We start from the raw sequence: 15,000 nt of genomic DNA, 5'->3' as shown, positions 1-15,000 counted from the left end.
GCCAGCAAGCTGCCACCGGCTTGGCGCCTGTCTGCAGAGCTGATTGGTGGAGGTGAGGATGGGGTTGAAGGTGGAGCGGGCCGTCACATCCGGAGGCCATTCGCTCTGTAATGTCCTGTGGCTGGAGCTCAGGTTTGCACAGTTGATCACTGATCACACATGAAACGTCTTTTGTTGTCAAGATGAAAAGCATGGAACACTTGAGACTGTGATGTACACTGCTTAGACCACGATCAAGCCTTTGATCATTTGTTGAGGATTACAGCTGTATTACACACATGGCATAATCTATAAGTACACTGCCTTGCTGAAGTCCAAGCTTCTGATCATTCAAAACCACCCTTCAAAACCTCTCACTTTGTCCAGAACAAGGACTGCTAGTGCAAAGTAACCACTATACATATTACCCACTTTAATAAAAACAGTTAATTCATCTTGTGGGTTTACAGTTAGATATGACACGCCATCTGTCCCCATGCACAGTTTGTATTGTTCATCCTCTAACTTTTCATCTGTGATCAGCAGTGGCACTGGTACATGTCTAAAACTCGAGCATCACTACTGTGCCTGATACACTCACAAAAGTGCAGCATCCGCTACCACAACACTACCATACCACTACTATGCCCCCACCACACCACTACCATTCCAAAATCATGTCACTACCATGTTTTACCATGAACTAAGACCTCTGTCAGAGTTCTAGAACTCATAGCCTCCTCTATCAGTGTTCTAGAACTCATACCCTCCTCTATCAGGATCTAAAACACATAACCTCTTCTATCAGGATTCTAGAACTCATACCCTCCTCTATCAGGGTTCTAGAACTCATAGCGTCCTCTATCTGGGTTCTAGAACTCACAATTTCCTCTGTCAGGGTTCTAGAACTCATGCCCTCCTCTGTCAGGGTTCCAGAACCCATACCTTCCTCTATCAGGGTTCTAGAACTCATACCCTCCTCTATCAGGGTTCTAGAACTCATACCCTCCTCTATCAGGGTTCTAGAACTCATACCCTCCTCCATCAGGTTTTTAGAACTCAAACCCTCCTCTATCAGGTTTCCAAAACACAAACCCTCTTCTATCAAGGTTCTAGAACTCATAGCTTCCTCTATCAGGGTTCTGGAACTCATACCCTCCTCTATCAGGGTTCTAGATCTCATAGCCTACTCTATCAGGGTTCTAGAACTCATACCTTCCTCTATGAGGGTTCTAGAAGTCATGAAACAGTGTGTGTTCTAGCATGCCTTTAAAGGCATCCCAAAATGTTCTAAAACAAAGGCCCAGGGGTTCAGCACAGAGTGTGTGTGTGTGTATGTGTGTGTATGTGTGCGTGTGTGTGTGAAAGAGAATGAGAGAAGAGAGTATGTGTGTGTAAGAAGGGGGGGAAATAATGCCCTCCGTTGTTCAAGGTGCTGGCCTGCAGCATGGCGTAGCCCTCATACAAATGCAAGAACACATACAGACTCTCAAACAGCAAACAAAAGCACACACAGTCACATGACCTAGCCCTTACACACATGCAAGCAAATTCTCAACCAGCAAACAAAGACAGATAGCTGCGTGTGTACGCAGAAAGCTTTTGGGACGCACAGCTTGCTCCAGATCAGGGCCTGTAATCTGAAGCAGCGCACTGATCCTCTTACAATAGCTAATGGACAACATGCGATTCATACGGCAAGACCATTCTTAGGCGTGGGCTTCCTGCTTCATCTGCCTTCTTTCTCCTAGTATCTACTCCCTGGAACCTTCTTCACGTTCAAGGAGGGAGAAACCCCGCCCTCCGAAATGTGTTTTTCGTTAGCGTTTTTAGATTACTTAATATTTATGATTTGTGCCGCTCCTTACATTGTCTCATTTGATAAATATTTCAGAATACATCAAGGAGCGACAGCCCTTTGATACAGCTGCCAAAAAACAGCAAGAGAAACAGTGCTCAAAGCCACTGAAAGCTCCCCACGAGAGGGCCAGGACTCGCTGCCACGGCATTTCTGTTCAGCCTCGCTGCGTTCAGAAGAGCCGTGCTCCGGAATGACCTGCTAACACGAGAGCAAACGTGTTTAGCGTCGTGTCCGTTGGATATCCAGCTCAGTCCCAGCCCTGAGCGCGCTCCGTGAGGGGGGGGGGCGAGAGGAATGGTCCCCGTCTCGCTGGATTATGCTTGATTACGCTGGAGAAGTTAAAGTGCCAGTGAGCGACGGCATGCGCCCCACCTGACGGTTGGCGTGCGGGCGGTGCTGACGCCAGGGAAACGTGGACCACAGCAAGCACCTGCTGAGGTGGTTCTAGTGCAGTGGTATTCAAATCCACACCTCAAATCCGGAATCCAGTCCTGGATTTCATAATTCCTTGCTGTTGATTAAATGACTCGTGTATCCGGTTAGCCACTTTATTGTTTATTGGGTTAGGGTTGAAAACCTGGAAGACTTGGACTTTGAGGACTGTGAATTCAAAGGTGTGTGCCGTGTCTCGCTGCCCACAGCCAATCAGGCAGCTATGTCTTATCTAGGCTGCAACTGAACAGCTCGGTGAAACCCAAAACAAGGCTACTTTTAGGATAACCTTTTATTATTGCATTCAAAGGAGGTGGTCAACGGCGTTGGCAGAATAAGACAGTCCCAAGATCAAATGAGAAGATCCATGTCTTTAAAAGCCTGGGCAGATGTAACCCGGATGGCTGGTGTGTGAAGATGCTGGTGTGTGAAGGGTTACAGCTGGGAGTGTTTCTGTCTGTATTGGCCAAGACCCAGAGCCTTAATAAAGGGAATTAATGCAGTGAACTATCTGTCAGATTCCCAAACACAGCTGGAGTAGACATACAATACACACACACCACACACACCGCCCCTTTCAAAGTCCCACAGTGAGAGGCGCTCAACTGAGGGAGGCCCAGCTGACTGTAAAATCTGTTTTGGAGCATCACTGAGTGGGATTGCACAACGCAAGCCAACAGACAGCAAACTGACAGGGCCCTGAGCAGAGGACCATCACACACACACACGCGTGTGCTAAGCAGAGTACCACATACACACACACGCAGGCCAAGCAGAGGACCATCACACACACACACCCGCGTGCTAAGCAGAGTACCACATACACACACACGCAGGCCAAGCAGAGGACCATCACACACACACACACACGCGCATGCTAAGCAGAGTACCACATACACACACACGCAGGCCAAGCAGAGGACCATCACACACACATACGTGCGTGCTAAGCAGAGTACCACATACAAACACACGCAGGCCAAGCAGAGGACCATCACACACACACACGCGTGTGCTAAGCACAGTACCACATACACACATACACAGGCCAAGCAGAGGACCATCACACACACACACACACACGTGCGTGCTAAGCAGGGTACCACATACACGCACACGCAGGCCAAGCAGAGGACCATCACACACACACGCGCGTGCTAAGCAGAGTACCACATACACACACACGCAGGCCAAGCAGAGGACCATCACACACACACGCGCGTGCTAAGCAGAGTACCACATACACACACACGCAGGCCAAGCAGAGGACCATCACACACACACACACGCGTGCTAAGCAGAGTACCACATACACACACACACACAGGCCAAGCAGAGGACCATCACACACACACGAGCATGCTAAGCAGAGTACCACATACACACACACGCAGGCCAAGCAGAGGACCATCACACACACACGCGCGTGCTAAGCAGAGTACCACATACACACACACGCAGGCCAAGCAGAGGACCATCACACACACACACACGCGTGCTAAGCAGAGTACCACATACACACACACACACACAGGCCAAGCAGAGAACCATCGTGTGCCCGCACACACACATACACACACACACACACACACACGCATGCATCTGGTCCTTAAAACACTTAAATTGCACCATTTAGATTTAGAATAATAGTCCTCTGTAGAGCATGCAAACAAGTGCATAACACACACGCATACAAATATATACATACTGTACATGTACAGCATATATAAAGTATGTATACAGTATATATACAGTATGTATATCCGTGTGTGTTTGTGAATGTCTGTGTGATTTAGTGTATGTGTGTGTGTGAGAGAGAGAGAGAGAGAGAGAGAGAGAGAGAGAGAGCACAAGAGATTTTTTAAAGTAAATTGTAGTAAAGTACAAAAGGTTTAATATACACACCAAATGGCTAGTTTCTTGGACACGCCTGCTCTTTCACGATTGGTGTTTCCCTGTATGGGAATTAAACATGTGACCCCAGAGTGCAGTATAAACTCAGGTGAGTTTAACATGGATCAGTTTCAGTGTGAACCCACATTAGAATTGGAAAATTGAGCTATCTGAGCAAATCAGTCCAAGACTAGCCAGGGCCAGTATTCCAAAAACTGTCCAGCCTGTGGGGTGTTCTTGTGCAACGGTGTTGCGAGTATACCGAGAATGGTGGAAAAACTTGACAAAACGGGTCAGAGGATGAGGTCAAGAAACTTTCTGACAAACATGCGGGGTGCCATCAAGCAAACTGCAGTTGAAAACACAGCCGGTGCTCCAGTTTGACAATAGCAGACAAGCAGTTTGAGCACCCTTGCTGTCTAAGGGAAATGGGCAAAGCAGACAAACAGGAGCAAAAACAGCCTCACTGAGCAGTGGAAAAAACATCACCGGGTCAGAATACTGACTTTCTGTTGCACGACACCGATAGGAGGGTCAGAATTTGGCGTAAGCAAAGATGAATTGATGAGTCCTTGAAGTCAGGCATCAAAAGGTCAGGCTGGCAGAGGTGGAGTAAAGGTGTGAAGAATGTTTTTTGGCATACCCTGGGTTCTCTGATACCTGTGGGCTTACCTAAGCATTGTGGCTAACCAAACTCCTCCCTTCATGGTAGCTGTTTCCCTAGTGGCTCTAGGACACTTTCAGCAGGACAACACATCATGCCACAAGGGTCATACAGTCGTGAATTGCTTCCTTGGCCTTCACAGTCCCCAGATCTTAATCCTAGAGAGCATCTCTGGGCTGAGGTACAATGGGCCGTTCGGAGCGTGTCAATACCTCCTTCTGAATTGTTGCAACTGTGAGAAGCTCTCCTGTCCACCTGCGCCAAGATTCCTGCAGAGTGATTTCAAAACCTAGTGGAATCCATGCCACAAAGAACCGCTGCAGTTCTGAAGGCCAAAGTAGGTCCAAGATGCGACTAGATTAATGCCTGATAAAGTGTATTCACACACACACACACACACACACACACACACACACACACACACACACACACACACACATTATATATATATATATATATATAAGAAACATTTTGCTTGCACAACTGATGAAGGACCTCCGGCATCTCACTCTCGAAACCTTGTGCGTTTCACTGACTACCTCTATATCGTTTACTACAGGACACTGCAGTTACTCCAAGTGGGACTGAGAAAAGGAAACAGAAATGCAGAAAGTCACAGTGCAGAATTTCACCAAGCCTAGCGTCACTCTGGGACGTGTCTGCCTTGGGGGAGTGTCTCTGGAGAGTGCCCATTGTTGTAACAACAGAACCAAACCCAAGAGCCCTGAACAGTCAGCAGGACCGCCGCCCCCGCGGCTCCAAACAATCCGTGCCTTATCAGCGTCAGCCGGGGCTGGGGAGGCGCTCCCTGAGCAGGAGAAGACGAGGAGCCTCGCTGAGTCCCCGGCCTTCTGCAGGGCAGTTTGTCAGAAAGTCTCCGACTGGTTTGAAACTCAGGATCAATTTACCAGCGATTTTCTGACGACTGCATCACAGGTTGAAAAAAAGTCCCCCATCCCCATTTTTTTTTTGGTGCTTGACAATTTATCTCACAGGTTAAGGGTGTGTGGCAGGCTGTGTGATTGTTGTTTTTGTGTAGTGTTCCATTTGATTAACATTTCTACTTTATCACATATGAAATGCTGCATTTAGGTCAATTGCACATAAAAATGGAATGTTTCTTCCTAACCCGGTCCAACACTCTAAAATATGCCATGCAATCATCTTACACACACACCAGTGTGAACAATCTGACATACTCCCACACAAACACACACACCGATACAGCAGGAGAGCGTGAGAAAATGCAATCCGGCAGAATTCCAGAATCAACACAAAAAGGTCAAAGTTCATTCCAACTTGTTCCCCAGTCTTCTGAGATGATGCAGCTTTTCAAACTGGGTAAGAGTTTATCTTGGTTCAAACTGGGTCAGGGTTTATCCTAGATCAAACTGGGTCAGTTTGAAGCAGGATATTTGATTAGTTTGTCCCAGTTCAAGGGCAATTGCAAAGGGTCACAAGAAATCACGGTGATTTTTCCAGAAGACAGAGGTTGACTTGCTGAGCCAAACCTGCTGCTCAGATGTTTCTCTTCACCCCTGTCTTTTTCAAAGTGGGGGGGGGGGGTCCAAAATGTCCCAGAAGACCTGTGGAAGGGGTCAGTTGACTCACTTATCTGCTTTAATTAGACAAACACTTTACCATATGCCATGGTGTGACTGATACATCTCTATAGAGCTAAAGTACTAGCAAGACACAAGAAGGCCGCAGACATCCAAACTCCACAACACTACAAACACCACTTCATCCCAGAACTCCACAAACACCACTTCATTCCATAACACCACAAAATCACATAACACTTCAAACACCACAACATCACATAACACCACAAACACGACTTCATCCCATAACTCCACAAACACCACTTCATTCCATAACACCACAAACACCACTTACTTCATCACATAACACTACAAACACCACTTCATCCCTTTACACCACAAACACCACATCCCATAACACATCAAACACCACTTCATCCAATAACACCACAAACACCACATTGCCTAACACCACAACATCCCATAACACCACAAATAATACTTCATCCCATAACACCACATACACCACTTCATCCCATAATACCACAAACAACCCTTCATCCCATCAGAGTAAGTGAAGTAAGTAAGTGAAACCTCCTAAAAAATAAACTACTCTGTCCATGCACTTCTCTCTGCATGAACAATTAACATATGCTAATTGAATTTAACAAATTTGTAAGATTTGTAAGTTTTATAGACAATTATCAATTGCAGATTCAAGAAAATGAAATCACATAAAATATGGTGAAACTGCACAGTATGATGTCCGGTTTTAATAACTAAGCTTTTGTAAATGAATATTTGATTGGCCTTGTATACCTTTTGATAACAGCTTTTCACTGATGCGTCAGTTTGGTACACAGTTGTAGCTGATTTCCACACTGAGACCAGGTTCTCTTACTTCACACTTGTTCTTCTGATCTTGTGCCAGATTTGTCATGGGATGGCGAACATTTTCCGCAGGGTCAAGGTCTGTAGAGTTGCTATGATCAATGTGCATCCAGGAATACCTTAAGGCATGCAGTGCTTTCACAGGACTGTATCAGATAGCATTTTTCTAACATAGGACACCAGTACAAAAACCACAACCACTCCAGCTACTAAAAAAGTCACCCAAAATATTAATGGAGTTGCATAAGAGCTGACGCTTGGTAGAAAAACTGCTCCTAGCCAAAAATATCGACTTATACTCCGATCCCCATTACCCAACCACCTCTCCATCTCCTTCCTGTTCCCCCAGGACTCCTGCACCTGTTGCTCTGTCTTTCATATAAAAGGAGGCTCCAGGTTCACTCTGCCAAACAGATGCCACCGTCAACTCCAGGGCCCAATTTCCAGTTCCTCTTCGGACAGATTCCCATTCACTGTAACTGTAACTGAGTAGCCAGAGACACGTTCTTCACTCACAAAAGAAATATATCATAACCAGTCAGGAAGTGCGAGTTCCACTGAGAGGACAGGCTGCAGAAGTCCGTGAAGGGACAGTCCTCGACTTCGCTGCATCTCACCTGTACCATCGGAGGGTCATAGCTCTGAAATAATGAGAGAAAAGGAAAACTACACCAGCGCCGGGAGAGACCACAATAGCGTCTGTGTTGTCTTTCATTTCAGAGCTTTTCCACACTCCACGTGAATATGGGTTCATCGAGTCCACATTGAAAGATTTAAACACAGTTAAGGAATTAAGTAAAATTTAACAAGGAAAAGTTTAGTGCTTTGGGACAAAAAATCCCATAAACTAGATTACGTGGCCACCAGTACATTAAATCTTTTAAAGCAAAGCATTTTACCCCCAAAAAAGTTTTAACAGTTTGTTTTAAGGACAAGATAAGAATGGATGGTACAGAAACCAGGTCTGGTCTGGAAATCTGAGGCCTCCATGCTCTTACTGAACTCTGGCCGCACTGGGCTGCTCTGAACGACAGGTGAGAACAAGACCTTATAACAGGCCAGAACTAAGGGCGGAGCTGCAACTCCACTGGGAATTGTGGCCAAATTCACACGGTAGTGTGCTGGGAACGTCGCGTTATTCCACGCAGCCGGGCCGGGATTGGGAGCTCAGACGACCCAGTGCCCACATCGGCCGCACTGCTGCCAGAGACGTCCGGAGCACTTCCTCGCGAGCACGTGTCAATACGAGACGGCTGCACCAAGTTAGCAGAAGAATGGGATATCATCTTGGATTGGGAGGAAGAGGGGAGGACAGCCGTGATGAAGGACGAGACATCAGGTCAGAAGAAATGCCTTTTTGCAGATCAGTCTCATACATAAATGTGCCTCTGTCTTGAAACATCCATAGAGCGACCATATAAAGGAGGCATAACGAATTAATTTTCCAACATAAGAAAAGAATCCAGAACTCAAATCTTTACAGTGGATAAAGGTTAGAGGAGGAAAAACGTCTCCAAGCACAGTGTAACTGCTGTCTTGGGCCCTTCAGAATATAAATAAATAAACTAATAAATAAACCGTCTATTTATACCAGCCAGACTAATTAAGTTTTATTTATAGCACAAATGCTAAAATAAGCTCCAAGGGCAAAAAGCACAGTTGGTCCTCATTACACTTAAGCAGCAGAAAGCGACCACTGTTATCACAAACGGCAGCTTTGTGGCCCATGAAAAATGAGCTGATTCTTCCACAGCCCCGAGAGAAGGGGCCAGCAACTTTCCCTCGTCGTTCCGCCCCCCACAAAACAACATCCAGAGCATGAGGGAGGTAAGGCAGAGTGATGCAAGACCCTCCAAAGAGAGAGAGTGTGTGTGTTTGTGTGTGTGTGTGTGTGAGAAAGAGAGAGAGAGAGAGAGTGGGGGGGAGCAGGGAAGAGGGAGGGAGGGAGAGAGAGAGAGATAGAGAGAGAGAGATGGAGGTGAAAGATGTCAAGGGGTCTTCCTGAATCAGATCCTGTGCTCACAAAAAATAAAAAATAAATAAAACAACATACAGCTCTGATGAGCTGCCACAAAACTGCTTGGTTTATTTTTCGAGGGGCATTTTTCCGAAGCACGAACACTAAAGAGTGGTAACTTCTCGCCAACAAATTATTGCCCCTGTTGTGTTTGTCTTCAACATGAGAGGGCTTTTCAAAGCCAAAGTCAGTTCAAACAGAAATAAATAACATTTCACTTCACATGACATGGGTCGTTTGCACATTGCCGCTTGCTGGCGAGTTTGTTTATGGAGAACTCCAAACGGGCTTCCCCTCTCAGAAAGAGCTGTGTGCCTCTGATGTTTGCTGTGCATATATATATATATATATATATATATATATATATATATATATATATATATATATTCCATTTCAAAGCCATGTGGCCCACTTTTCCCGTTTTTCCTTCAAGGAACCACTGTGCCTGGCACCGTTGAGCTCCCCCCCGTCTGCATGGCGTACTCATCTGTCTGTCCGCAATCACATATCGAGAAAAGTCCTGAGCAAAGCAGAATTCCATTGGTTCTCCTGTGCTAATGACGGTCTCCTCCATTCTCACCCTTAGACAGCAGGGCCGTAGGAACCAACCAAGCACGGCAATAGGCAGCTTGATCATATCTAAACACTGCAAGAATTTGACCTTGGACAGAAGACCTTCTCTAAACTCCCCGTCATGAGAACTTCGCCCAGAATGCACCAGAGGAGTTGCAGAATATAGCCATTATCTTTACAAGGGAATCTCTGAGCAAGAAACAAAAGCACTAGGTGGTCCTAACCTTTCGTAAAGAGAGGTTAAAGAGGTTCATCACCTGAAATGCAGCACATATCAGCAGGGAACGCTTCCAAAACAAGTCTGCAGCGAGTGCTTGTGCTAGAATGCCAGTTTGGCTTTAAATTTATGCAGCTCTCCAAAGCTTTGCTGCACACCTCTATTTGCTCCAGATGGAGATATATTGATGTCATGTTCAAGAATTGTGTTTGAAACATGGTGCCAGAGTTATTGCCTGGGGGTGGACTCGGGCCCAAATTTGGCCCAATGACCACAGCTCCTGCTGAGAAGTGTTTCATAGTGAAATTCTCTCTCAATCAATGGGCCTCATTCATGGAATCTTCTGAACTTTTTCAACAGATACACTTGAAAAAAAAAAAAAAATTCACATTTTTTTCAAGATAAATGAAGAAAAGAAATAAAAATAAAATTATATATATATAATGAATATAATGATACCTCTTAAATAAACAATTCTGAACTAAACATATATGTGAATAGTATAAATACTATAGTAATTAGAACATACTAAACTAGTATAGTATGTGTAGTATATAGCATGTACTAGTATAGACTAGACTAGTCTAGTAAACTCACTATAATTCCAATTTACCTATGTCTAGTTAGGAACTGGGAAGTCATTTCTTGTTAATTGTGCATCTGCATTTTTTGTTGTTTTTGTTGTTGTTGTTGTTAGTTTGTTTTCTTTTTGTAAATGAAATTAGCTGCACGAAAATGACTCCATGCAAAACCAGATGAGCTTCCCACATCAGGTTTCCTATCGCAATCCAGCCGCTCGTGACATCCTGCAATAAGACCCCAAGTCTATTTATAATAAGGTGAGCATGCTTTAACGTGAAAGATGGAGCCTTTCTGCAGACATTGCTGACATTGCTACACCCCTAAACCCCTACACCCCAAAACCCCTACGCCCCCTGCCTACGGCACGCCGCTCTCCAAACAGCGGCACTCGCAACTCCTGGTACAGTATATACACAACAGTGCTAAGACTACATAAGGGACGCTTACTTTCTGTTCTGATGCAGTTCTTGGTACTGAAGGGCTTGTAGGGTGCCAGAATGGCAAAAAGGCACTAACAGAGTGGCAATAAGGGACTGAACCCAGTGGAAATGTGAGATGACTTAATAAAAGATGCAGACGGTTATTATTATTATTATTATTATTATTATTATTATTATTATTATTATTATTATTATTATTATTATTATTATCAGGGACTGTTCTGAGTGTTTACAGGAAGAGGGGTGCCCACTTTCAGCCTGGGGGAAAGTACAGAAGAAAGCATAGCATATTTTTTGGAGAGCTTCAATCCTGCCGCCTGTGGATTTGAGGCCACGGCATTCGTTACCGCTTGCGTGGGGCCATGAGTTGCGTAAAGCGAGTAACGCCTCTCTAATTCAGAGGGACTGAACGAGTTTGGACGTGCATGGGGATGTACATTTGTCCTCCTACCTTGCTGGCCTGCGCAGCCTGCTTGCTGAGCAGCTGCTCTCTGTCCACGCGGGTCTGTGAAAGCAGATCCTTCGGACGCCGGTTGTCTTCCTGCGCGCTGCTCTCACTGACACCAGCGGGGGCAGCACCGGAGACTAGGAGAACGTGAGAGGAACGGATATTACACGGATCAGGACAGTCCGCGCTTGCTAATTAGTCCCCGCGGTGTCGTGTGCTACCTGCAGGCCTCTCCTCCAGGTTTTGGGTGATGATCTGTCGGATGCGGGCAGTGACCGGCGTGGCAGCGCTCACATCGTCCCCTCGTACCGTGAGGGCCTTCTCATTAGCGTCCGGGTTCAGCAGGGATTCTTCCAGTTTCTGTAGCGTCATCATCGGTATGATATGAGCCGCACTGTCTCACTGTGTGCTTTTGCGACCCGGCCCATTGTGGCATTTAGATGAACATGACTTATTATTGACACAGTTTAATAGTTTAGCGACCTAAACTCATACGTTTGGCACACGTGCTTATTTTACTTCTGTTTCAACATCTAAAACACGTGTGGTGAAATTCAACAAGCCTGCTTGATCAGAGCACGTCGCTTGTCTTCAGGTTTCAGGGTGGAATTGAAGCTGCCCTTTGGATCGACCTTAATTTGTTGAAACATCTCAAGGCCCGTTAATATTAAATCAAGCTCGCTCCTCTTTCAGTCAGACATGCTGTTTCGAATAAGCAATACCCTATCAACGAGACGTTTGGTCAAGATAGAGTTACTTGTTGGAAAACACGCACCTGAATCACAGCCTCCAGTCGCTCTCCGTGGTCTCCCTGAGAATTCATATGGAAACCGATCTGAGTGCCAAACAGTGAAACGTGCAGTCTCTTATCGCATGGATATGTTTTGCGAATTCGGTGTTGCAGATAGTCACTGGTAAGCGGTTTACTAGCTACAACTCCGAAGTCAAAGCAAATGAAAGTTTTCAGTTTGCAGGTCAGCAGTGCATTGCGTTTGACGTTAATGTTTTCCCGCTGGCTAATTAAACGCGAAACCTTTTACCCACTGCAAGTAGGAAGCTACCCAAGCAAAACTTTAGAAAAAGACTGCAATCACAGTAGAGCTCGAGGTGGCGCTCACTAGTTGTTATGGAAACGGGACGCTCCCGGGCGGTTGCCGAGGCAATAGAATGCTAGCGTTCCCGTTTCCGTGGATACAAGAACGCAGGAGTTCGTGGGTTGGAGGGCACGTTGCCAGATAACTACTAACTAGCGTCCGTGCAAGTTAATCATAAGCATCCTGACCAAGTCGCACAGACCTTAAGCACAATAACTATCCGCAATAAACATTATTGATAAGACAGAAGTCAGTTTATGACTGTAGTCTTAAAATAGTCGTATGGCCTATTTATGTTCTCAACCATGTTTTAAAGTGTGAAAGTAGCCATAAGAACACTGACTTTGTCAACTTAGCATAGGTTTCTTAATATCCATGATAAATGAATATATTTTGAAAACATACAAATTGTTACAAGATTTTTGTTTATTGGCGAGAGATTAAAGGGTACAACAGAGTCATTTTTGACATTTTTACACATGAACCTCTTACCATCTGCCGTGCTTGTAAAGGCCCATATCAAATAGGCCAAACTCATACCAATGCAGAAACACACACAGCGACACACACAAGTTGAAATTTGCTCCAAAATAACATCAGTATTTTTTTTACACATGTATTTTGTTATAATAGCATTTTTTTTTACCTTTCTAAAATTGAAATATTATAATGTTTACTCTAAAACAAAGCTTATAAACAAGTTTTGTGAAAATGCAGTCAGGAAAAAGGACAACTGACGATACATTAGTACTTAATTCGTGGAGCTGTCCTCTTCATGTTACTGGAGGAGACTTTCTCTGAAGTAGAGGTGGTATGGCACGGCCAGAAACCCTTTGATGGCTGGCATACAGTGCAGGACGTGTGCAGGAGCAGAGCCCTGCCTTCCTCTCCAAGTCCATTACGTCTCGTCGGGGAAGAGCTCAGGACACCGCAAGGGGTCCACGAAGACAGAGCAACAGCCACTGTAGCACCACAGCCTGGGCAGGAAGCACTCCACCGTCCAGGAGTCGGAGGCTCGGTTGTACACCTCCACCTCCACGCTGTAGTCCCCCTCCATTCCTTTCCAGTGGCCTCCAGTCACATAGAGCTGCCCTCCCAGGGCCACCAGGGCCCCATTCTCATGCAGCATGTGGAGGAACTGGATCTGGGGAAGAAGCAGACTTTTCGTTCTTATTGGACACAAAGCTTTTTTTTTTTTTTTTTTTTTCTCGTTCATGGGTGTTCGGTGAAGGATCTGTTTTGAAAGGAACAAGAATAAATAAATAAATCAAACGTTTTGGGTGCGAAAATGCGAAAGAAACTCACTTTCTGCCACATATTAGCATCTGGGTCATAGAGGTACACCTTTTTGGTGTTGTCTGCTATCAGATAAATGACCCCATCCATAGAGACAGAGCGAGGTGAGGACAGGTATTTGGGGATAAATGGAGAACAGACAATACTCCAGCTATCTGTATAAAACAAACAAACAAAAACCCACATGGGAATGCAGCAGCTTGAAGTGTACGTTGGATGAAGAACGGTTATGATGGTATTTTTGCGGCATTCATTGGCATTTTTAAGCAGCATACTAAACATTTATTAAATGCTGTTATTCGCATACAGCAGGTGCCATCACATCCGCTGGCTGTATTAACTGTCCTGGACCCCTTACCTATGACCGGGTTGTAGCACTGTAGTGTCAGGGCGTTGTATTTGACCGCGCACGAGCCTATGAGGTAGAGCTTCCCCAGGCACGCGGTGGCCGTGAAGTTTGACACATATTTCAGCGGTGGCGCTGTGAGGGCCCAGCTGTCAATGTAGGGGTCATAGTGCTCTACCTCTACAATGTCCATCGTAGTGCCTATCAGCAAAAAGACACAACGCTCTCAAATCCGCTGGGGGGGTCACGTGGCTGAGAGCTGCTGCCTTTTCCTCCAGACGAGGAGTGTGAGTAAGGGATAGATTCTCTGGAGAAATCAGCTGGCCTTATGGTCCAGCCTGCAGCTGTAGATCCCTGTTGCATCTGTTTGTTTTCTTACCTCCAATGACGTAAATCTCTCCGTTGAGGGTTGCCGATGTGTGGTTCGTCCTGGGCCGCAGCATCGGGGCCACCGTAACCCACCGGCCCTCCCGAGTGATGTACTTCCAGGTCTCTGTGGTCGACCAGGTGTTGGACTGGGATCCTCTGGAACCTCCTGCGAAAGACAAAACCAATTTTAAGTCATAAATATATTATGATTTGCCCCCCCCCCCCCCCCCCAGTATACCGAATAAAAATCGCAAAGTCTTTGAACGGTTAACAGTTCCATTAGCCAGTGCATTGTAGACCTCACATTTCTTAAGTGCTTCCAGTTCTTATGAGAATCACAGGGAGGTTTTCTTT

General features: G+C 45.6%; 2 protein-coding genes across 13 annotated transcripts in view; both read right to left on the bottom strand.

The window, feature by feature from the left end:
- Positions 1-12,665, bottom strand: part of crocc2 (ciliary rootlet coiled-coil, rootletin family member 2) — a 43,649-nt gene extending 30,984 nt beyond the window's left edge. For 6 of the 11 annotated variants that reach the window (XM_081718018.1, XM_081718025.1, XM_081718024.1 and 3 more), the window contains exons 1-3: positions 12,317-12,662; positions 11,763-11,901; positions 11,545-11,678 (exon numbers count right to left, since the gene is read on the bottom strand). In XM_081718018.1, coding sequence (XP_081574144.1) covers positions 11,545-11,678; positions 11,763-11,901; positions 12,317-12,364 — 321 coding nt within the window. In that variant the 5' untranslated portion in view covers positions 12,365-12,662. Of the gene's footprint in view, positions 1-11,544; positions 11,679-11,762; positions 11,902-12,316 lie in introns of all 11 variants that reach the window. The other 5 variants (XM_081718017.1, XM_081718020.1, XM_081718019.1 and 2 more) reach the window with 2 other exon arrangements.
- Positions 12,666-13,043: 378 nt separating this feature from the next.
- Positions 13,044-15,000, bottom strand: part of klhl30 (kelch-like family member 30) — a 4,456-nt gene continuing 2,499 nt past the window's right edge. For both annotated transcript variants that reach the window (XM_027007754.3, XM_027007755.3), the window contains 4 exons: positions 14,657-14,812; positions 14,290-14,478; positions 13,941-14,086; positions 13,044-13,779 (listed from right to left, as the gene is read on the bottom strand). In XM_027007754.3, coding sequence (XP_026863555.1) covers positions 13,534-13,779; positions 13,941-14,086; positions 14,290-14,478; positions 14,657-14,812 — 737 coding nt within the window. In that variant the 3' untranslated portion in view covers positions 13,044-13,533. The remainder of the gene's footprint in view (positions 13,780-13,940; positions 14,087-14,289; positions 14,479-14,656; positions 14,813-15,000) is intronic.

Source organism: Electrophorus electricus, chromosome 7 (genome assembly GCF_041902795.1).
Source record: "Electrophorus electricus isolate QZ-2024a chromosome 7, ASM4190279v1, whole genome shotgun sequence".
Taxonomy (NCBI): domain Eukaryota; kingdom Metazoa; phylum Chordata; class Actinopteri; order Gymnotiformes; family Gymnotidae; genus Electrophorus; species Electrophorus electricus.
Note: the sequence above shows the minus strand (reverse complement) of the source record. Positions and strands in the feature narration are given on the sequence as shown.